This window comes from Dasypus novemcinctus, chromosome 4 (genome assembly GCF_030445035.2).
Source record: "Dasypus novemcinctus isolate mDasNov1 chromosome 4, mDasNov1.1.hap2, whole genome shotgun sequence".
Classification (NCBI taxonomy): Eukaryota; Metazoa; Chordata; class Mammalia; order Cingulata; family Dasypodidae; genus Dasypus; species Dasypus novemcinctus.
The window spans coordinates 162817546-162840658 of NC_080676.1; the positions used below are offsets into that span (position 1 = coordinate 162817546).

The 23113-nt window shown below is 47.3% G+C and overlaps 1 protein-coding gene across 5 annotated transcripts in view; it reads left to right on the forward strand.

The window, feature by feature from the left end:
* BACE2 (beta-secretase 2) overlaps positions 1-23113 on the forward strand; it is a 221883-nt gene that overhangs the window by 192184 nt on the left and 6586 nt on the right. The window contains exons 11-14 of one of the 5 annotated variants that reach the window (XM_071214980.1): positions 10406-10464; positions 13056-13106; positions 14278-14362; positions 17219-17351. In XM_071214980.1, coding sequence (XP_071071081.1) covers positions 10406-10464; positions 13056-13106; positions 14278-14362; positions 17219-17351 — 328 coding nt within the window. Of the gene's footprint in view, positions 1-10405; positions 10465-12032; positions 12151-13055; positions 13107-14277; positions 14363-17218; positions 17352-23113 lie in introns of those variants that run through there. The other 4 variants (XM_071214981.1, XM_071214982.1, XM_071214983.1 and 1 more) reach the window with 4 other exon arrangements.

Consider the following 23113-nt stretch of genomic DNA (forward strand, 5'->3'; position numbering starts at 1 on the left):
TTATGTAAATGTGATTGTGAACCATATACTCTTTAGTATCTGACTTCTTTTGCTCAAAATTATATTTCTGAGATTTATCCTTGATGTTGGATATAGCTATGGCAGTTGTTTGCATTGCTTTGTACCACTGTATTACGTGCCTCTACGACAGTTTATTTGTCCATTCTCCTCTTAAAGGACATTTGTGTCGTTTCCAGTTAGGGCCGTGCTGGGCAATTGCGCTTTGCCTACTCCTATCCGTGTCTCCCGGTACACATGTGCTTACATGTTGGTCGGGTGTTGCTTTGGAGCTCCACGACCATCCTCGGGTTCAGTGAATGGCTGTAAGGACCCGTCAGCCTCGATGACAGGCTGTGTTCATGGCTGAGGCTATGAGAACAGTGAAGCCGAGCGAAGCAGCAGGAAGGAAACGTGTCGGTCAGAGCCCAGAGAGGCTGGGTGCAGCTTTCACATCTTCCCCCTGCCGGGGCCGCCGGGGTACACGTGCATCTCCAGCACTGCGCTCTCGGGACAGGGTGTCTGTTGCAGGAAGCCTGCGGGTCTGCAAGGGCAATATTCTATTGCTGCTGTAAGACGTTCCACAAACTTAGAGACCTTACCTTTCTAATCTCCCGTTTCGGGAGGTCAGAAGTACGACACGGGTGGGAGGGTGGCGCTCCTTCTGGAGGCTCTGGGGAAAGCCTGTTTCCCTGCCTTCTCCAGCGTCTAGAGGCTGCCACATTCCTTGGCTTCTGGCCATGCCTCACGCCCACCTCTGCCCCCAGCATCACGTCGCCGTCTCAAACACTTGACTCTCCTGCCTGGTGATTTCGTGGGATCTGCCCCATAATCCAGAATCATCTCCCCATCTCAAGATCCTTAACTCCATCACATCTGCAGAGGCCCTCTTACACGGGAGGTGATGTCGTCGCAGGCTCTGGGGCCCAGGACACGGGTATCTTTAGGGGGAGGTTGGCATTAATCTGGGTGTGAGGTTGTCGGGAGAGCTGGGCATGAAGGCACATCCTGCTATGCGCTAGCTGCGGTAACCGAAACTCAGGGTGCCAGCGGTGAGGCCATCGCACCGTCGGTGTCGACGCTCGCACGAGGCGGTGCTGGCCAGCTGGTTTGGCAGGTCCCATTCTCCGTGCCACACTCCCAGGGCTGGGCCAAGTGTCAGGCACAGCTCCCGACTTCCAGAGAGACAGGCAAGGACTGAGAGGCCAGACCTGCTGTGCCCTTTCTTCACGCACTTGGGCGTGTGACCGCCAAGTCACAAGAAATGCACATCTCCAATTTTGTGGATAATGCCAAGCCTCTCCAAAGAGCTTCTTTTTTTTGGAGGTACTGGGGTTTGAACCCAGAACCTCATACATGAGATGCAGGCTCTCAACCACTTGCGTAACATCTGCTCCCTTCCAAGTGCTTTTATCAATTTACTGTCTACCAACAATTTATTAAATTTCCCTTTGTTCTAAATCCTTTCCAGAGATTGCTATTTTTGGTGTTTTAAATTTTAGCCATTCTTGTAGGTATGATACTTCATTTTAGTTTTAATTTGCATTCCAAGATAATAAATGAGATTGAGCATCTTTTCATCAGTTAACCAGCAATTGAATAGACTCTTTGGGGAAGGGTCTATACCTGATCAAAATGTTTGTGCATTTTTCTGTTGCATTATGTCTTTTTCTTGTTGATTTAAAGGAGTTCTTTATATATTCTGGAAAGGAAGCCATTGTTTGTTACTTGTGATACAAAAACTATTGTGCTTAAGGATTTAGGATGAAACAAATGTGATTGCATTTCTATTTTTTTTCTTTTAGGATTACTGCATTCTGGTTTTAAAATTTTTGCCTTTTCCTTGGGTGATGAAGATATTTTCCTATATTATCTTCTAAAAGTATGATTGTATTACCTTTCACATTCAGAACTCTACCATAACTGGAATAAATTTCTGTGTATGCTGTGAGGTAGAAGTTAATTCTATTTCTTTTTCACATCACTTCTCAGAACCATTTATTTAACAACAACAGCCAAAAAAAAAAAAAGGTTCTTTCCCCCACTATTTTTCAACATCACCTTTGCACAATTAAGAATTTGTATTTGCATGAATCTGTTTCTGAACTCTTTCTTCTGCTCCTTTGATCTATCCATATATCCTTATGCCAGTGTCACACTGCTTTAGTTAATAAAAGTTGTGATAGGTCTTGATACAAGGTAGTGTCAAGTTTCCCGCTTGTTTTTCTTCTTGGAGGTCTGCATTACCCTTGGCCCCTGTTATTTCCCTATGAAGTTTGGAGTCAACTTGTCATTTTCTTCTAAGAGAGTATCCTGGATTTTTTTAGGTGTGGGATGGGGCAGAGATTGCATTGCACCTATAGATTAATTGGAGAGGAACTGTCCTATTTACAATGTTGAATCCTCTACACCCCGAAGAATATGGTGTATTTCTTCATTTATATAGGGCTATAAGGTCCCTCTGTAATGTTGTATGGTTTTGTTTGTAAAGATATTGCATATCCTTTGTTAGATTTATTCCTAGGTGTGGTAATTTGATATTATTTATGAATCCCAAAAAAGAGATATCGGTTATGTTTGTAAGCTGGTCTGTTCCTCTGGGTGTGATACCCCTTTGATGATATTAAATTCAGAGGTTTCACTTTGACTTTATTAAATCAAGATTAGAGCTTTGCTTCAACCACGTCATTAGGGCAACCCAGTTTGAGTCCCTGCCCCCTTTGTGGACCATATAAAGGGACAGTCACTCAAGTAGGTGCACAGAGAAGAACACAGAGGAAGAGAGACAGCTCCATAGACCCAGCAGAGGCCCCAGGAAAATACACGAGCCTGAGAGTTTGCAGCTGAAGAGAAGAGAGCAGGTGAGGAGCCCCAGAGCCGAACCCTATGGAGCCTACAGCTGAGATGGGAAGAAGCTGGGGCCACGGAGCCTTAATAGGAAGAAGGAAGGCTGAACCCTCGCAGACGTCGCCCGCCATCTTGCTTTAACACGTGACAGATGACTTTGGGTGAGAAAGTACCTCTTATGGTACCTTGAGTTAGACACTTTAGGGCCTGGTAACTAAGCTGCTACCCTTTATAAAAACCACAGATTTCTTGTATTTTGCACCAGCACCCCTTTGCCTGACTAATACCGAATTTGGTACCGAGAAGTGGTGGTGCTTTTGTAATTATGAAAATACTGGAATGGTTTTATAAATGGGTAAAGGGTATTTTTGGAGGAATTGTGAGATGACTGATAGAAAATGCCTAGAGTGCTTTGAAGAGACTGTTGGTAGGAATATGGACACGGAAGAGACTTGGGTTTTTTTTAAGGTTTATTTTTATTTATTTCTCTTCCCTCCCCTGCCCTTTCCCCCTCCCCGCCCCCATTATCTGCTCTCTCTGTCCATTTGCTGTGTGTTCTTCTGCGTCTCCTTGAATTCTTGTCAGTGACACTGGGAATCTGTGTCTCTTTTTGTTGTGCCATCTTGCTGCATCTGCTCTGTGTGTGTGTGGTGCCACTCCTGGGTGGGCTGCACTTTTTTCACACAGGGTGGCTCTCCTTGTGGGGCCGCACTCCTTTTGCATGGGGCACCTCTATGCAGGGGTGCCCCTGCGTGGCACAGCACTCCTTGTGTGTTGCTGCACTGCACTTGGGCCAGCTCACCACACAGGCCATGAGGCCCTGGGTATCGAACCCTGGACTTCCTATATGGTAGGTGGATAGTCTATCAATTGAGACCCATCCGCTTCCCACTAAAGAGTCTTTTGATGAGGTTTTAGAAGTAAATGATAAAACTATTATTGGAAACTGGAGGAAAGGTGATCTGTGTTTTAAAAGTTGCAGAGAAATTAGCAAGATTGATTCCTGATGTTGTATGGAAGACAGAATTTGAAAACTATGAGCTTGGATATTTAGCCCAGGAGATTGCCAGACTAAATGTGGAAAATGCAGGCTGGCTTCTCCTTGCGGCTTATAGCAAAATGCTAGAGAAAAGAGATAAGCTGATAACTGAATTGTTGGGCACAAAGAAAATAGTAACCAATTCTGGAAATTCCAAGCCTCTGGAAATCAAGTTCCCAGATGATAGCGCCCCATTTGAGGAATTAACTAAACTTGGAGTTTCTAAGTCAGAATTGAAAATGCAGTTATCTAGGAAAGACTCATGGAAAGTCTTACTGTCTGATGGCTTGGACTGCTGCTTCCTGCATACTAAACCAACAAACTTTTTGAGAGAGCTGTATGAACAAAACCACTGCTAGCCTGGACTAAAAGGGACATGGAGGGGAAAGATGGAAGGGAAAACAGCTTTAAGAGGAAACCCATAGAAGCTGAGATCTGGAATTAAGACATTTCCTTGGGCCAAGAGAGGAACCTCACCCATGAGTACGGAGAGGGTGAGTTTGCCCTGACAGCTAAAGAGAGTGGATGTTCCAGCCCACTGTTTGGGGAAAGTTTTGCTACAGAGTGTGGAGCACATTCCCCAAGGGTTGGGGAGAGCGAGGTCAACACCCCATAAGTCTGAGAGGGGTGGGCCTGTCCCCCATAGTTTAGGGAAGGCCAGGTCTCCAACTCACTGTTCTGAGAGGGTTGGGTCTGTATGCCCGAGATTAGGAGAAATGTTTCTTTCACCTTGCTCTACTAAGGGGGTTGAGACTACCCCAGAGATTGGGCAAAGTGCGGCCATCACCCCCAGTGTTCTTGGAGTGTGAGGACTGGAGCTCAGTCACCACCAAGACACTTGATGAGGGTAGAACCAAGAAGATGTCCATTGGGCAAGCCTGTGGAAAGGGTGCCCACGAGGCCCCCGAGGATGAGAAGAAACTATTGTCTTGAGGATGACTCTCAGACTTTGAAACATAATGAAGTATGTCCTGCAGCTTTATGGAATTGTAGGGGACCCATGACTCTTGTTTCCCTCCCAGTTTATCCTTAGGATAATGCAAATATTTATCCATTTTCTGTCCATTTGTGTGTTGGAAGCAGATAAATTGTTTTGTAAGTTTCAGAGGTCTAGAGCCAGATAGGACTTTGCCCCAAGACACACTGTATTTCCATAAACTGATTGTGATATGATTTTGTAGATAGCATTGCTAACTGAAAGGATTTAAGGTTTTTAAAATATTGTAATGTCTTTTTGGAATTCAGTAGGTAGAGTGTGGCAGTTTGAGATTATCTATGAGTTCCAAAAAGAGAAATTGATTATGTTTATAAACTTGACTGTTCCTCTGGGCGTGATACCCCTTTGATTGTATTAAGCTCAGTGGTTTTGGAAAGTGGATATGGTTCAAGTGATAGGACTCAAGTCTAGGATTCGATTCCTGGGGCCTCCTGGTGAAGGCAAGCTGGCCTGTGTGGTGAGCTGGCCCATGCAGAGTGCTGACCCGTGCAGGAGTCCTGGCTTTCATGGAGAGTGTGCAGAAAGCTGGTACAGCACGATGATGCAACAAAAAGAGACACAAAGGAGAGACAGTCTGAGATGCAGCAGACCAAGGAGCTGAGGCGCAAAAGATTGAGCACCTCTCTCCCACTCCAGAGGGTCCCAGGATTGATTCCTGGTGCTGCCTAAAGAGAAGACAAAAAGACACAGAAGAGCAAACGGACTTGGCTCAGTGGTTAGGGCGTCCGTCTACCACATGGGAGGTCCGCGGTTCAAACCCCGGGCCTCCTTGACCCGTGTGGAGCAGGCCCATGCGCAGTGCTGATGCGTGCAAGGAGTGCCATGCCACGCAGGGGTGTCCCCCACGTAGGGGAGCCCCACGCGCAAGGAGTGTGCCCATAAGGAGAGCCGCCCAGCGCGAAAGAAAGTGCAGCCTGCCCAGGAATGGTGCCGCCCATACTTCCCCTGCCGCTGACAACAACAGAAGCGGACAAAGAAACAAGATGCAGCAAATAGACACAGAGAACAGACAACCGGGGGAGGGGGGAATTAAATAAATAAATAAATCTTTAAAAAAAAAAAGACAGAAGAACACACAGTGAATGGATGCAGAGAGCAGACAGTAAGCACAAAAAACAAGGGAGGCTGGGAGAGAAATAAATAAATAAATCTAAAAAAAATTCAGAGGTTTCACTTTGACTTTATTAAATCAAGATTAGAGCTTTGATTCAACCACGTCATTAGGCAACTCAGTTTGAGTCCCTGCCCCCTTTGTGAACTATATAAAGGGACAGTCACTCAAGTAGATACACAGAGAAGAAGACCACAGAGGAAGTGAGACAGCCCCATAGACCCAGCAGAGGCCCCAGGAAAATACACGAGCCTGAGCGTTTACAGCTGAAGAGAACAGAGCAGCTGATTAGCCCCGAGAGCTGAGCCCTTTGGAGCCTACAGCTGAGATGGGAAGAAGCTGGGACCATAGAGCCTTAAGAGGAAGAAGGAAGGCTGAACTCTCGCAGACATCGCCCGCCATCTTGTTTCAAGATGTAGCAAATGACTCTGGGTAAGAAAGTACCTCTTATGGTACCTTGAGCTGGACTCTTTAGGGCCTTGTAACTGTAAGCTTCTACCCCAAATAAATACCCTTTACAAAAACCACAAATTTATGGTACTTTGCATCAGTATCCCTTTGCTGACTAATAAACTAGGTATTTGATAATTTATGCTATTTTAAATGACATCTTTTTAAATATTCATGTTCTATTTTTTCTGAGATATATACAATTTTTTGTATTGATTTCTGATCGTAGTCTTTCTCAGCTAACATTGATTTTGATCATTTGTCTCTAGACTTTTTTATTTTCTCTGTGCAACTGTAACCTTTTTATATTATTTCTTTCTCTTGCCTTACTGTATTGACTAGAACCTTTAGTACAATGCTGGAAATAAGCAGTGTAATGGGAGGCTTGTTTCTGATATCATTGGGAAAACTTTTACCACTAAGTATAATGTTTGTATGAGTTTTTTATGATATCTTTTATAGAGTAAAAGAAATTTCCTCTTCCTAGTTTGTTCAGAGTTACTTGCTTTCTTGTGGTTTCTAAAGCCATGAATAGATATATAATACAAGATCTTTTTCTGTGTCTATCAGAATGATCATATAATATTTCTCCTTTTTTCTCTTAATATGGAAAACTGTATAGATTGGTTTTCTAATGTTTAACCAGTCTGACATTCCTGGAATGATCGCAATTTGGTCATAATGTTCTATACCTTTTATATGTTGCTGGACTTGGTTTGCTCCTATTTGGTTTTAGATTTCTACATTTAAGCTCATGAATGAATTTGACCTGTAACATTTTTTCTTATTTGGATTTGAAATATTCTAGCTTCATTCTACAATTTGGGAAGTGCTCACTCTGTTCTGTAGAATCTCTTTTCTTCTTTTTAATTTAATTTTATTTCTTAATTATCTTCTTTAAAAGCTAATAGATCACACAAAATGTTACATTAAAAAACATAAGATGTTCCCATATAACCACTCCCCACCTCCCGACCCCCATCATTTTAAAAAATTATTATTTTTTGAAGAGACATAGATCACAAAAAATTTTACATTAAAATATATAAGAGGTTCCCATATACCTCCATCCCCCCCACCCTAATCCTCCCACATCAACAACCTCTTTCATCATTGTGGCATATTCATTGCATTTGGTGAATACATTTTGGAGCACCACTGCACCACATGGATAATAATTTACTCTGTAGTTTACATTCTCCCCCAGTATATGGCAGGATATATAATGTTCAGCATCTGTCTCTGCAATATCAGTTCAGACAACTCAAAGTCCCAAAAATGCCCCCACATTACATCGCTTCTTCCCTCTCCCTGCCCTCAGCAACTGCCATGGCCACTTTCTCCACATCAATGCTACAATTTATTTCATTACTAGTCACAAGAGTTCTATAGTAGAATATCAGTAAGTTCTCTCTAATCCATATTTTATTCCTCCATCCTTTGGGACCCTGGGATGGTGATTCCACTCCACCTCTATATTTCGAGAAGGGGCTTAGATCCCACATGGATGATGGATGCAATTCTCCTGCTTGCAGTTATAGGCACTCCCAGTTCCCTGGTGTGGTGGTTGACCATCTTCACCTCCCTATTGGCTGACCTGGGTAAGTCCAGTGAACCAGAGAGTAAGAGTTGCAACTCTACTGAGTGTCAGGGCCCAGCTGCCACATGGACAGTTCAGAGATTCAAATCTCCTGAGCATACTCCAACCCTAGTGCCAACCACAGATTTAGTAAAAGTGACAGAAAAGGTATGTGTAGAAAGGTCACATCTGAGTTCAACTCCATCACACTCAGGAACACAAATTCCAAAGTAGGGCCCACTGACATGGCACTGCACTCCAGATCCATCTGCCATGACCATAGAATTTGTGTGTTTCCATAGTCCTCAAGAGAACCAGTACCTAGGTTTGTATCTACTTTGGCTGTCTCTGGGGTCCTACTGAGATGTGTGTAAGTGCAACCCTTCTGATGACCTCCCGACTCTTTTTCGAAGACTCTTAGCCATATAAACTCATTTGTCTTTGCCATTTCCCCTTTTTATTCAAGGTCAAAAAGCAGTTTTTAACACATGATCCTACATGTAGACTGAGATATTCTGCTGGTCTGAGTAGACCCTTTTATTCAAGGTCTCTTTCTAGTTGCATCGCCAGTTAGCGATTGGTAGTAATCCCTCAGCACCAGGGTGGCTCATCCCTGAGAGTCATGTCCCATGCTGGGGGGTAACATATAGGGTACATAAAATATTAGGATATACGTTGGGTATTTTCATAGTAATTACAGTTACAAACAACAACTGAGGGAGTGCTGAGTTCCTAGTCAGGGGAGCTCTGTCACATTCCCCAGTGGAACAGCAACAATCCCCCAAGTTCAACAGCAAAAACCAACAAAGAAGGATGGTCCAGTGATGAACCCTTGATACTGATGACTATGCTTGTGAGCCTGTATGCCTGAAATATGAACTAGGCCTAGAGCTGCAGGGTGCCTTAAGAGTTACCTCCTGAGAGCCTCCATCTTGCTCAAATGTGGCCACTCTCTAAGCCAAACTCAGCATGTAAATGCATTACCTTCCACCCAGCATGGGACATGACTCCCGGGGATGAGAATCTCTTTTAAACTGACTTTCTTCCTTAAATGCTTGAAAGAATTTGCTGGTGAGTCCATCTGAGCCTGGAGTCTTATTTGTGAGATTCTTTATTTAAAATGACTGTTCAGAATTTCTATTTCTTACTGTATCCATTTTGTTAAGTTATATTTCTCTAGGAATCTGTCCATTTCAGAAGGGTCCAACCCTTTGTGGTCCCAACCCAAGTAAGACGTGGGGGAATTCATCCAGCCCCACCCTTGGTGGGCCCAGCATCCACCTCTTGCCCCTGGTCCCATGAGGTCTTTTTCCAGAAGCACCACTCAGCGTCTTAGGTACCGTGTCAGAACCAGTGAGTGCTTCCATCAGGACAGTAGTTTAACCACCAGGATCACTGCCTGAGAAATCAAGGTCATCAGTCCATTCAAGCAGATCTTTAAAAATAATTTCTCCCATCCTTCTGTTTTCCTCTGTGAGAGGATAGGTTCAGGTTACCCAGTTTTCCAAGAGTAGAAATGAAAGTTTTCCTTTCAAGTTCTTACAGAATGTTCTCCTTTCAAGTTCTTACAGAATGTTTTCTAAAATTGTCTAAGAGCCTAGAAAGCTCACAGAGAATTCAGTTACACATGTAAGGAGCAAAATATTACAATGCCATCTTCACTATTCCAAGGGATGGGAAGAGGAGGAGAGCTCCCAAGCTCATTTCATGAGACTAGCATTGCATGGCCTCTAAGTCTGACAATGCGTGGCATCCACAGATACCCTAAGCTCTGCCGTTGGAATTCCCACCTCCAGGAGAATTGTTGAGTCTTCTAAATGACCGTTTTAGGGAACAGTCCTCTTGAATTTGACACTTCCTCATCGCCAACTTAAAAGTGGAAATTCCGTGAAGTACTAGAAGGTATTTTTTTAAGGAGATAACCAGATTCAGTTTTATGGTTGGACAAAGGCCCTCTGAGGGTGGAGCCATGCCTCCATCAGTGTGCTGATGGGAAAGGTCAGAGGCCAGGCGGGATCCACCGCCTAGTACTACATATTTATAAAATGGGCGAGCAAGCATTCATGAGATGGTTGAGGATGGAGGGAGTGGACATTTGTGAAGAGTCTGGGATAGACAAATTAATTTCTCCTCTTGCTTTCCACTTGTTAGATTATGTGATTAAAGTTGGCGTCTGGGTGCCCAGAGGGACTGAGACTGTTGGGACCTGGGGACCAATGTGTGTGGACCAAGAGGAAGGGGAGGCTCTAGGGAGCTGCGCCAGGGCAGTGCACGCCCAAGAGGGGACGGTGGGTGGAGGGCACGGGAGCGGATGTGGTGGGGCAGGGGGCGGAGGTGGGCAACTCCGTGACAAAGACCTTCTCTGAATGACACATTAAATTTCAGGCTCATTGGGGGAAAGACTGGTAACGTTGCAAGAGGAATAAACATCGCCATTGTCAACTGTAAGTTTTTGTTTTCTTTTAAAGCTCTCTACTCAGATCTTCAAAGACAGTGTGACATTCAATGGAGTGATTTTTCCACGCCATCTTGTCTAAGTTTATATTTTAATGCTTTTTAAATTAAAATTATATATTTAATTAATGTTACAGGGCTTCATCTTGCTGATTATGGTTTATTATGAGAAGTAAGTTCATCAGGGGAGCAGGGGGAGCTCAGTGGCTTGAGTGCCTACTTCCCATGTATGCGGGGCTGGGTTCAATCCCTGGTAACTACTGAAAAACAATAAGTTAATTAGGATCATGTCCACAAGACAAATACAGATTTTTGAAAATAGACTTAAAAAAAAAAAAAAGCAGATGGCAGACTTTAAAACAGATAAATAGCCATGGGAGGCTGATTATCTCTGGACTTGAAACTGGAAAAAATGATCACAGCTGCCACTAGGGGGTCCTTGACAGTAAATGCCGTAGAGTTTTGGGGGAAGGGTTTCATAAGAAGTTCATGTTATAGGAGAAATGAGTTTATATGGCTACGAGTTTCTAAAAAAGAGTCTGGAGGCTGGCAGAAGGTTTGCCCTCATGCACAACTGAGCAGAGTCAGAGAGACAGATAAAGCAGATACAACCCCCAGATATTGGTTCCTTTGAGGGCTAAAGAGACCCATGGGAGTTATGGTCATGGCCGATGGGGTTAACTACCAGGGCAGATGGCCCCTCTTTGGAAATGGAGTTTATGTGTGATGAATCTGGACTCAGATGGGATCTCCCTTCATAAGACTTTCATGCTAATGTGCTGGAGGTGCAGTTAATGTTGGGGTTTAAGATATATTTAGGGGATTTGAATCTCTGGACTGACAATGTGATAGCCAGATCCTGAGCCTCAACAGACTCCAGCACCTACAATCTGATTTATTGGACTTACCACACTCAGCTAAGATGGAGGTGAAGGACAACCACCACACCATGGAGCCTAGAGTGATTACAACTGAAAATGGGAGGATTGCATCCAGCATCCAGGTGGAATCTGAGCCTCCTCTTGACATAAAGGTGCAATGGACACAACCAATCCAGTGTCCACATAGAAGAGGTGGCATTGGATTGGGAAAAGTGGACATAATGGACAAAGGGTATGGGGAAAGGCAGGAAGAGATGAGAGGTGGAGGCGTCTTCGGGACATGGAGCTGCCCTGGATGGTGCTTCAGAGGTAATCACCGGACATTGTAAATCCTCACAGGGCCTACATGATGGAATAGAGGAGAGTATGGGCCATGATGTGAACCAATGTATATGAGGTGCAGAGGTGCCCAAAGATGTACTTACCAAATCCAATGGATGTGTCATGATGATGGGAACGAGTGTTGTTGGGGGGGGGGAGAGGGGGGGGTGGGGGGGTGGGGTTGAATGGGACCTCACATATATATTTTTAATGTAATATTATTACAAAGTCAATAAAAAAAAAAAAAAAAAAAGAAGTTCATGTTGGTGATCCAGAGAAGAAACCTAAAATATGAAGAGATAGGGGTCATCCTTTGTCTTTTTTTCAAACCTCCCGAAAATGCAACTCATCTCCAGCAGGCCGAGCTCCAGGGTACACAGCAGACACCCCGAGGTTCTTTCTATTTCCTGGCATGGACCTGGAGGGCGGGAACTCTGCTCTGGATTAAGACTGGAGCCATAAAGGCTCAGCCGACTGGGCAGCTGTGCTCTTAAAAACCCAGCAGCAGAGCAGGCCTGCTGATTTGATGCCGTAAGTTTCTGGGGTTTTTTGTGTATTTTTTTTTTAGACTTTATTTTTATTTTTTTAATTTATTGTAAGTTGCTGTTAATAAACTTTAAGGTGCCCAGTTGGCCTCTCCCTTCTCCTGGGCTCTTCTGCTTCTGCGTACATGGAGGACACTTGTTACTCCACTGCTTCCTCCCGGAACACCCTCCACTCATCTCCGTGGTTCCTCCCATTGGCCAGTGGCCGTCCCGCTGCAGGGTCTGAAGGTGCGGTCAGGTTGAGTTGAAAGGGATGGCGTGGAATGGAGCAGCTGCCCTCGGTCCAGGGAAGGCGCTCGCCTGCTGCCTGCACAAGGCTCGGCGGTTGCTCCTGGTCCTTGGCACGCCCCAGTGCCCCTGCCACACACACGTGCGTGTACACACACACAGCAACCAGGGAAGGACGCCGTGGCGAGGGGTTTCAGCCTTCACAACGTTTTTAGAGCAAGCCCCTCTGCTCAGTCCCCCGGCACCTGTCCTCACCCAGGGCCAAAGGAGGCCCAGCTCAGAAGCCTCCCTTGCTGGGACCAGGGCTCTGGGGGGAGTGGCCCCGCAGTGGGGGTCCTGGTGGAGGAGGGGGCGGCCGACTGGGTGGAGAAGGAAAGCATGTGAAGATGAAACATTGCGGGAGGTCTAGAGCCACGGTCCTCTGTCTCTCACCCATGCTGACAGCACCCTCTGGGGAAGGCAGCCCCTCTTCTGCAGGTCGGGCCACCCCCTCCGCCATGTTCCTGGAGAGACCCCAAAATACATCAGTTTGAGGGCTGTGGTGCCACAAATGCCTCCTGGGTTCATATGAACCTTCTTTCTAAAAACCATTTCTCTCATTTTCAGATAAAACTGGGAAAGTGACCGAAACAAGATATTTTGATAGAAACAAAGGTGGTAAGAAAATTATTTTCCTGTTAAAATTAAAATGGATTAAAATCATAAAATTAAGATTAAAACCACAAGCAAAAATGTCAAACCTTTTCATCTTTTCTACGAAAAAGAAATGGCTAGCCACTTAGGTGAGTTTTCTAGGATGGTCTTTTATAAATCCTCTCAGGTTTTATTTGAGTTCAAATCACAAAGCTTGAAGGCATTGTCTAGAAAATATCTTTTCTCATTCCTTCTGTGCCATCATCCAGGAAAGGGAAAATCTCCTTTTTTTTTTTTTTTACCAAATGTAAAATAATGGCATGGGCCTCAGACCTGATGGCTATGGCTGGATTGCTGCAGGCTCGGTGCCCTATTTCTGGAATCCATAAGGAGCCCATTCTCCTTCCATGGGCGTCCCCTCTGGGCTGCCACTGTCAGCCTGGATGTGCCGATTCCTCTTGTTTATATCCAACACTTGGGGTTATTGAAAACAAGTCTTTATAAAGACAGTGGAGACGAGCAGTAGAAATGCCTGAATTCTCCACGAGAGCTGTGTCCGCTTGTCCTCTGCGGTCAACGTAAGCAGAGTTACAAGTGGTAAGCCCCAAGTGGCGATCACGGGCTCTCTTCCCCGAGGTATAGCCAGCGTCTCTTAGCAAAGACCAGCCCATGCTCTGCTTTGCCTGGACTCACCTCGTCCTCACTTCTGCAGGTCTTTGTTCTGTCCGTGTTGGTTCTCGTGACTGCTCTCTTCTGGAGTGGCCACTGTTTGGGGCCAGTTTCTTTATTATTGATTTCAGGGAGCACCCTGGCAGGGCCAGTTCAGCCTATTGATGGACTCTTCGTGACCTGATTTCTAAGGCGGTTCTTTCCTCCAGGAGCTCCAGTTGCCCTGTTTTTAGCCCCCAAAGCTCCCTGTCTTGACCCCTTTGAACTATTACCATGAACTTCCTACTTCAGGTTTCAGGAGAGAGCTTTCTGTCCTGTACCGTGTGCCCTGTCCCCCTGGTCCCACACTGAACCCCAGTAACTATTCACCAGCACAGACTCCCGGTGCCCTGGCATGGCCAAGAGAAGGTCCAGGGATCCAAGGATTCCCGGTGGCTCTGGACCAGGAGGGAAGCAGGAAGCACAGCATCTGGGCTGAGATCCCAGGCCACAGAGAAAATCCTAACGCTGATTTGCATCGACCCAGCAGATAACTCTGGACCAGTGATCAACTTTATTCAGAGTGCTCCTGAGAAGTCCCTGCTCTTCATGGTGATCCACGACGGGAGCAGGTGAGCATCTGCAGATGAGTCACCGCAGAGGGCAGATGGAGCCAGATGAGCAGAGGGCCGGAGGTGTCACAGCAGAGGGCAGATGGCCAGCTGGGCAGGGGCAGAGGGGGCTGGACGGGTCACAGCAGAGGGCGGCAGAGCAGGCTGGGCAGGGCAGAGAGACCAGACTTCCAGACTCCTGCAGTAACCTTCTCGGGGGAAGAGCAGGGAGCCCAAGGAGCTGGGGGCTTCTTTAAGGGGAGGGAATGAAAGCACAGGACGGGCAGGCTTGCTCCTAAAGGGGACGGTCCAGTCCATGCCACTCGCCTGCCTTCTGGTGGCATCACTCAGTCTCCTCCTCTATCCCTTAGCTGCTGCCTTTTCTCTCTCCCCAACTGCATCCAGATTTCCCGTGTTTGTAAGGGACCCCGGTCATACAGGATTGAGCCCCCTGCTCCCAATCCAGTTTCTCCTTGCCTTAACTACTTACAGCCTAAAGATCCTATTTCCAAGCCTTGAACATGTCTTTTTGGGGAACACAATGTCAGTCCATAACAAGGAAGAATCCAAAAACCACACACTAGAGCATGGAAATAGAATTAGAGAGTTTCTCCAGGTAGCAGGATGAAGCCGCAGCGGACCCTAATTGGGGGAGAATTCAGACGGACAGAAAAGCCACACATAGGGTGGGACTTACATTACCAGGGAAGGACATTGAGGAGCAGGACGAAGGCACCACACCGACGTGCACACAGCCTGCGCAGAGGCTCACACACGAGCACAGCACTCGGCTAGCATGTCTCCACGTGTTCTGCCAGGCAAACACCCACATCTGCCGTGACTTCTCAGAGCCTCAAAAAGCTTTGCAGCATGACGGAGCCCTGGGTGGTGCCACGGCTCACAGCACTGCCCTGACTGATTTCACTTAATTCACTTCACAGCCCTTTTTTCACGAAGCATTCTTACACTGTGGGGCCTTGAAATTCTCTTGGAAAAACTCTCCCTTAACTCCTTCAGGAAATTCTTAGTTTGTTTTTTTTCTCTTTTCCCTTTCTGCCCTCCTTTCTCTGCTCACTCTAAATTGCAACATTCTACTATGACATTGTTTGATTTTCTTTGTGACACTAACTTCTTCAAATATAAAGGAGAGATTTTGATACCTGCTTTGGTCTTTCAGTGAATTCTGTCAACCTTGTTTTTTTTTTTTTTTTAAAAAAAAAGTTTTTATTTATTTTTAAAAATCCGTAGATGTCATAAAATGTTACAGTAAAAAAATAAGGAATTCCCATATGCCCCACTCCTACTCCCCATACCTCCCACTTTTCCCCACATTAACAACTTCTTTAATTAGTGTGATACATTCATTGCAATTGATGAACACATTCTGGAGCATTGCCACACAGCATGGATTATAGTTTACATTGTAGTTTATACTCTCCCACTCAATTCTGTAGGTTATGACAGGATATATAATGTCCTGTATCTGTCTTTGCAGTGTCATTCAGGACAATTCCAAGTCCTGAAAATGCCCTCATATTACACTTCTTTTTCCTCCTCCCTGCCTTCAGCAACTCCAATGGCCACCATCTCCACATCAATGATATAATTTTTTCCATTGCTAGAATCACAATAAGTCTATAGTAGAATACCAGAAAGTCCATTCTAGTTCATATTTTATTCCCCAATCCTGAGGGTTCTGGGATGGTGATGCCCACTCCACCTCTAAATGAGAAGGGGCTTCGATACCATATGGCTGATGGTTGGGACTCTCTTGCTTGCAGTGGTAGACTCTCAGTTCCTTGGTGTGGTGGTTGTCTATCCTCACCTCCTTGTTAGCTGTCTTGGGTGAGTCCAATGAACTGGACAGTAGGTGTTGCAACTCCACTGCGTCTCAGGTCCCAGCTGGCACATGGGCAGCCCAGAGATTCAAGTCCAACTCTGTCACACTTGGGAGCACCAACTCCAAAGTAGGGCCCACTGGCAAGGCACCAAATTCCTGAACTATCTGTCATGACCGTAGGACCTGGGTGTCTCCAGAGCCTGCAGGAACCCCACTGCTTGGGGCAGTGTCTACTTTGGTTATCTATGAGATCTTGCTGGACATGCATAAGTGGTACCTCTCTGATGAAGTAACTCACTTTGAAGTCTCTTGGCCATATAAACTCCTTTTTTACCTTTTCCCCCTTTTGTTCAAGGTTTTCTTCCAGTTACACCACCAGCCGGTGTTTGGTAGTAATCCCTTAGTGCCAGGGAGGCTCATCCCCAGGAGTCATGTCCTACACTGGGAAGAAGGCAATGCATTCATATGAGTTTGATTTAGACAGTGGCCACTTTTGAGCAACATGGAGGCTCTCAGGAGGCAACTCCTAGGCACCCTACAACTCTAGGCCAAGTTGCAACCTCAAGAGCAAAAGGCTCTCAGCATAGTTATCAATATCAAGGGCCCATCCAAGGGCCATTCTTTTTCACCAGTCTTTGCCCTGTACTTGGGGTATTATTGCCATTCCACCAGAGAATGTGGCAGAGCTCCCTAGGATGGGAACGCAGTATTCTTTCGTTTTGCTATTTTTGTTTTGTGCTTCATAAATAAAGGGGCAGCAAGGACAGAGCATTTTATTGGCTGGGTATGAGGATATGATTAAACACTAACCCACAAGGATCCCTCAGAATTGAGAATTAAAATTGTACGCCCCAAATTGAGGTCTAACAGGGTCCTGGATGTTGTCATACAGTTACCTAGAAATTCTGCGTACCCAGTGCGTGTGCTTCTTTACCTCCTGCTGTCTACAGAGGAGATGACACGCACACAAATGACAGGCACTCACCCGTCGGAGCCTCTTCTGTGAGGTGTCACACACTTTCTGCCTTTGCCCTCAGGTTGAATGATGATGCCAAGAATGCTATAGAAGCTCTGGGGAGTAAAGAAATCAGGAACATCAACTTCGGGTCCAGCTGGGTATTTCTTGCAGCAAAAGGCATTGAACTTCCCTCAGGCATTCAGAGAGAAAAGGTGAGTGGAGTTTTCAAATGTTCCTTCCCACAAATAGTTGATATGGTATGTGCTGTGATTGGAAAAAGTTGCCGAGTGGTTGTGGCTTCTGTCTCGATGCGTGCTCCTTCCTGAATGGGCTGGGCTGCGTGCACGAGGGGGCCCGGAGGGACCTGCCAGTTCAGAGGGCACCACTTCTGTTCCTGGAGAAGAAGTCGTGCTAACCACTCACGGTGGTTAACAGAATCAGCTGAGGCAGAGCTGGAGGAGTGATCAGGGCTGGCACCAGTAAGAGTTCAGTGTCAACTCTTGATGTCCTCGCTGCAATATGTTGCGCAGCTCTTACAAATCCCCCTCCCTTACTGTCTTTTTTTTTTTTTGTCTTTTTTTTTTTAATGTTACATTAAAAAATATAAGGTCCCCATATACCCTCCACCCCCCTCACCCCACTCCTCCCCCCATAACAACAACCTCCTCCATCATCATGAGACATTCCTTGCACTTGATGAATACATCTCTGAGCACCGCTGTACCTCATGGTCAATGGTCCACACCATAGCCCACACTCTCCCATGTTCCACCCAGTGGGCCATGGGAGGACATACAATGTCTGGTAACTGTTCCTGCAGCACCACCCAGGACAACTCCAAGTCCTGAAAATGCCCCCACATATCATCTCTTCCTCCCACTCCCTACCCCCAGCAGCCACCATGGCCACTTTCTCCACAACCATGCCACATTTTCTTCGATTACTAATTACAATAGTTCATGAATAGCATATCAGTAAGTCCACTCTAATCCATACTCTATTCTACCATCCTGTGGACCTTAGAATGTGGTTGTGTCCACTCCACATCTATATCAAGAGGGTGCTTAGATTCCACATGGATGCTGGATGCAGTTCTCCTGCTTTCAGTTATAGGCACTCTTGGCTCCCTGGTGTGGTGGTTGACCTTCTTCACCTCCATGTTAACTGAGTGGGGTAAGTCCAATAAACCAGAGTGTAGGAGTTGCAAGTCTGTTGAGGCTCAGGGCCTGGCTATCACATGGATAGTCCAGAGATTCAGGTCCCCTGGGTATACACTAAACCCCAGCGCCAACTACAGATCTGGTAAAAGTAACATGAGAGGCTTGTGAACAAAGATCACATCTGAGTCCAGCTCCATCACACAGAAACACAAACTCCAAAGTAGAGCCAACTAACATGGCGCTGAACTCCATCTGCCATGACCATAGAACCTGTGGGTCTCCTCTAGCCCTCAGAAGAACCAATACCTGAGGTTGTATCTACTTTATCTGTTTCTGGAACTCTGCTGAGGTGTGCATAAGGGCGACCCCTCTGATAACCTCCCGGCTCTTTTCTTTTTGGAGACTCATAGCCATATAAACTCATTTGTCCTTTCCATTTCCCCCTTTTATTCAGGTCAAAAAGCATTTTTAACTCCTGGTATTATATGAAGACTGAGATATTCTGCTGGTCCGAGTTGACCCTTTTATTCAAGGTCATTTTCTAGTTACATCATCAGCTGGTACTTGGTAGTAATCCTTCGGTGCCAGGGAGGCTCATCCCCGGGAGTCATGTCCCACGCTGGGGGGAAGGCAACACATTTACATGCTGAGTTTGGCTTAGAGACTGGCCACATTTGAGCAACATGGAGGCTTTTAGGCACCCTGCAACTCTAGGCCTTGTTCTTATTTCAGGTGCACAGGCTTACAAGCATAGTCATTAGTATCAGGGGCTCATTGTTGGACCTTCCTTCTTTTTTGGTCTTTGCTATTGCACTTGGGCGATTGTTGCTGTTCCTTTAGGGAATGTTATAGAGCTCTCCTGGCTAGGAACTTAGCACTCCCTCAGTTGTTGTTTTTAATTGTAACCACTATGAAAATATCCAAACATTTTTATGTACCCTGGATATATGCCCTGGAGAACTCCCTGCCAACCATGTGTCCCCTGTCAATAACATCCCACACCGGTATTCCTCCCCTGCCATTGTTGAACCTCCCTGTATGGTCTTGATGCATCAAAGAAAAATGAAAAGCAACAGAATGAGGTGTGAACTTAGAGACCACAAAATTGTATGAGAAACTTCTGCCGAGTGTTGGTGTTTCGGCATACAAGTTCTCAGCTATGCTTACGGGGAGGGCCCCACCAGCCTCTTCCAGAGAGCGGCACCCTCCAGGATCTGTCATGGTCCAAAAGGGCAGACAGTGGGCAGCTCTGCCAAGGGGCCAGCCCTGCCTACCTTAGGAGGGTAAGGGCCCCTCTCCTCACAGCGAGGAGCTCACAGAAGACAGAGCTGGGCACGTCTGCAGGGTCAAGAGCTTCCAGTTTCAAGCTGAACATTTTGCCGCAGATGCCCATGGGCTCGGGGATGCTTACAGATCCAGGAAGGGAGGCAGCAAACAGCATGTTTTTATCACTAATAACCCGGGATGGAGGAGACGGTTGGGTAAGGGCAGGACTGGCCAAACAGCCAGCTACTTGTGGCTGGCCCCAAGAGAAACCCTAGAACTTCTCCGATACCCGCTGGCCTAGTCCTCAGGAGGCTTGGGAATTATTATTTAGCTTCGTTGCAGGATCCAGCCTCACATCTTGAAAAGCATGTTTTTTGCTTGTAATGCCAATGAGTCTTTTTAGTGCAGTTTCAGATTTACAGAAAAATTGCACAGAAGGTACAGAGAGTTCCATAAACTCCCTCTGCCCCCTCAAGTGGAATATTGATATTGATGCACAGCTATTAACTAAAGTCTGTAGCTGGCAACGAGGGTTCACTTTGAGTTTCACCGTTCTGTGGGTTTTGACAAATGCGTGGTCCCATGCAGCCATTGTTACAGCATCATACAGAAAAGCTCCACTGTCTGAAACCTGCCCTGGGCTCCCCCGGCCCCCAACCCCAAGCCCCCAGCTACACTGTTCTCTTTACTGACTCTATAGTTTTGTCTTTTCCAGAATGTCTTAATCTTGGACTCACACAGCATGTGGCTTTTCCACCCTGGCCCCCCACCCTCTTCTTTCACGCCCAGGAGGCCAGCCCTGCAGGAAGTGCTAGGTGCATTCCCCTCCCGGGGCGCTAGCCCAGGCCGCTCGTTGCTCATCGTTCTGCCTCGATGCTCCACTGTGCAGTCAGGACCTCACGTTTGTCCTGGCGGGTGCGGGAGTCCCTGAACTCTGCTCCGTGAGGATTCCTGGGCCGCCACCTGGAACCGCACACGGGAGACGGGAGGGAGGCAGGCACGTGTCTGGGTGGCAGGAAGCTTGGAGCTGGCTGAGGTTTGCCGTGGTGCATGCGCCATCTCGAACACACCACTTCCGCTCTCTGGCTTCAGCTTCCCAACAGCACTGAGGAAGGTTCCGTCTAGTTAACCCTCCAGAACCCAGGGGCTGCCCTGTAGGGGGACCCCACGTGCCCCTGGCTTTCCTCCAGCAAAGAGCCCCCAGACCAGCACAGCTTAGGGGGCTCAGGCCCCCCCTTCTCCTCCATCCCTTGGAGCTTTGGAGTCTTACAGACCTCTGGGCTTTATCCACCAAGCTGTGTGGTCTTGGACAAGTTGCTTAACCTCTCTGTGCCCCAGGGCCATCACTGTGAGAAAGGGGTAAAGATGGTCCCTACCCTGCAGGGTTCCCCGAGGATTAAGGGCGAGGAGCACATGGGCTTATCGTAGGGTGCTGGGCATGGGGTCATGGCTCTGGAGGGCCAGGGCTTTTCTGGAGCTTCCCCTATTCTTTCCCCCAGCCCACCCAATACGCAGCTCTGCGCAGGCATTGCAGACACTGGTTCCCAGCCTGTCTCTCGCTAAAAACCACGGATGCCCCGGCCCCACCCAGGCCCCCGAATCAGAACGTGCAGGCAGAGGCAGTGCAGCCCTGGTGACGTCCCCCAGCGGCCCCTTCCCACAGCTCTGCTCTTCGCCAGCCCCTGCCCGCTACCCGCTGCCACGCAGTTCCCGCTCCGCCCCAGGAGCAGGCCGCGTCTCACAGGGCAGGGGCACAGTCCTCCACAGGGCCCCCCCACGTCAGCTGCAAGTTCAGGGGCTCCCGGGGCCCGCCTCACTTCTGACCAAGTGGCTACAGATTCGGGGGTTCCTACCACCTCCTCCAGTTTGGTAACTGCCAGAACTTGGGACCTGCTAGACTCAGGATTGCAGGTGCATCACAGCCGAAAGGATGCGAATCAGGACCATGAGAGGAGGGACATGGGCACGTTACCCGTCCGCAGGTCCGTGTGTTCCGCCGGCCAGGCAAGCTCATCGGAGCATCGTGCCAGCTTTTTTTTTTTCCAAACATTCTCTTATTTTAAATTTTATGCTTTTTAAATTTTTATTTATCCCCCCTTGCCACATGCTTGCTGTCTGTCCTCTGTCCATTCGCTGTGTGTTCTTCTGTGTCTGCTTGTCTCCCTTCGTTGTGTCATCTTGCTCGCCAGCTCTCTGCAGGTGCGGGCCAGCCTGCCTTCACAAGGAGGCCCCGGGACGTGAACCCAGGGCCTCCCGTATGGCAGGCGGGAGCCCAGTGGGTTGAGCCACAGCCACTTCCCAGTGCCAGCTTTTTATTCAGGCTTCATTACGTGGGTGAGAGGTGCATCACAGGCCAGGGAGAGCGCTCCAGCCGCGCCCCCTCCCACCCCCCCAGAGCTCAGGCTCAAAGCCCCAAGCCCCTAGTCTCCAGAGCCCATCCTCGTCATGTCCATGGGTGTGTGTGTGTGTGTGTGTGTGTGTGTGTGTGTATAACAAAGACTCCTGTCATGGAAATTTCACGATGTCGAGGTTACCTCCCAGGAGCCAGCAAGGCCCAGACTTCTTCCTGGAGGCCATTTTCCTTGTTTTACATCCTGCCTGCTTCTTTCCCTCCTTCCCTCCTCCACAGGCTCCCCTGGCACCTCCAGGTAACGTGCTGTACCCCCTTCTAGCTCCTTCCAGTCACTTAACCTGGCAAGTGTGGTGGGGGGCAGTGGGGACCCCCTCTGGTGGTCAGAGGAATTGCACCCTACAGGGAAGCATGAGCCTGTTAGCACCTGCTGTTTTTATCATTACGATGTCTTCCCTGTCCACCTTCGGAGGGTGTCCAGACTGGATCAGGAGAGCTAGGTGTTGTGGGAGACTAGCTTACCTGTTCCTTATTGTAAATGTTACACCTGTTCTAGTGAAGAGCTGGCTTGCAGCAGCTAGGGATGAGGCATAAAGCTTGCTGAAAAGTCTTAACCAACAGGTTCTCTGTTAATGTTTAGCTAAAACATACAGAAAACCTCATTTCAAGTACAAAAGGGGTAGCAGCAGCCTTTGCTTTCCGATTAATTTGAAAAGAAAATACAGTTCCTGGCATAAGAGGAATTGCGGAAAGGACTGATTTTACAGAATCACTGCAGGGAGTTTGCAGAAAAGATAAGTTGAAACAGTGGCCCTACATGGATTCCAGTACAAGTCCTGCCCAATGTGTTAGTCGAGAACACCGCGCACGTTGTTGTGAGAAGACTAAGACTGGACTTGAGTACGGGCAGTTTACATACGCCTCGTAAGAGTTCGCGTGGTGGGGGCGGGCATACAGGGTGTATGCAGCTCTCCACGAGGCCTGACCTGGCAGCCAGGTGTCAGCTCCTCTTACTGAGCTTGAGTCAGTGCCACTGGAAGAACCACTGTCTTTATTCTTGTGGATACTCAGACTTTCAGGCCGTAGATATCCCTAATGGGGGTGTGTACCTGTGTTGGGATGACCCCTGAGTCTGCTGCCATGGTTTCCCCAACCACTTCCTGACATCCATTCTGCCTTCTATTTAAGTCAGAGTTCT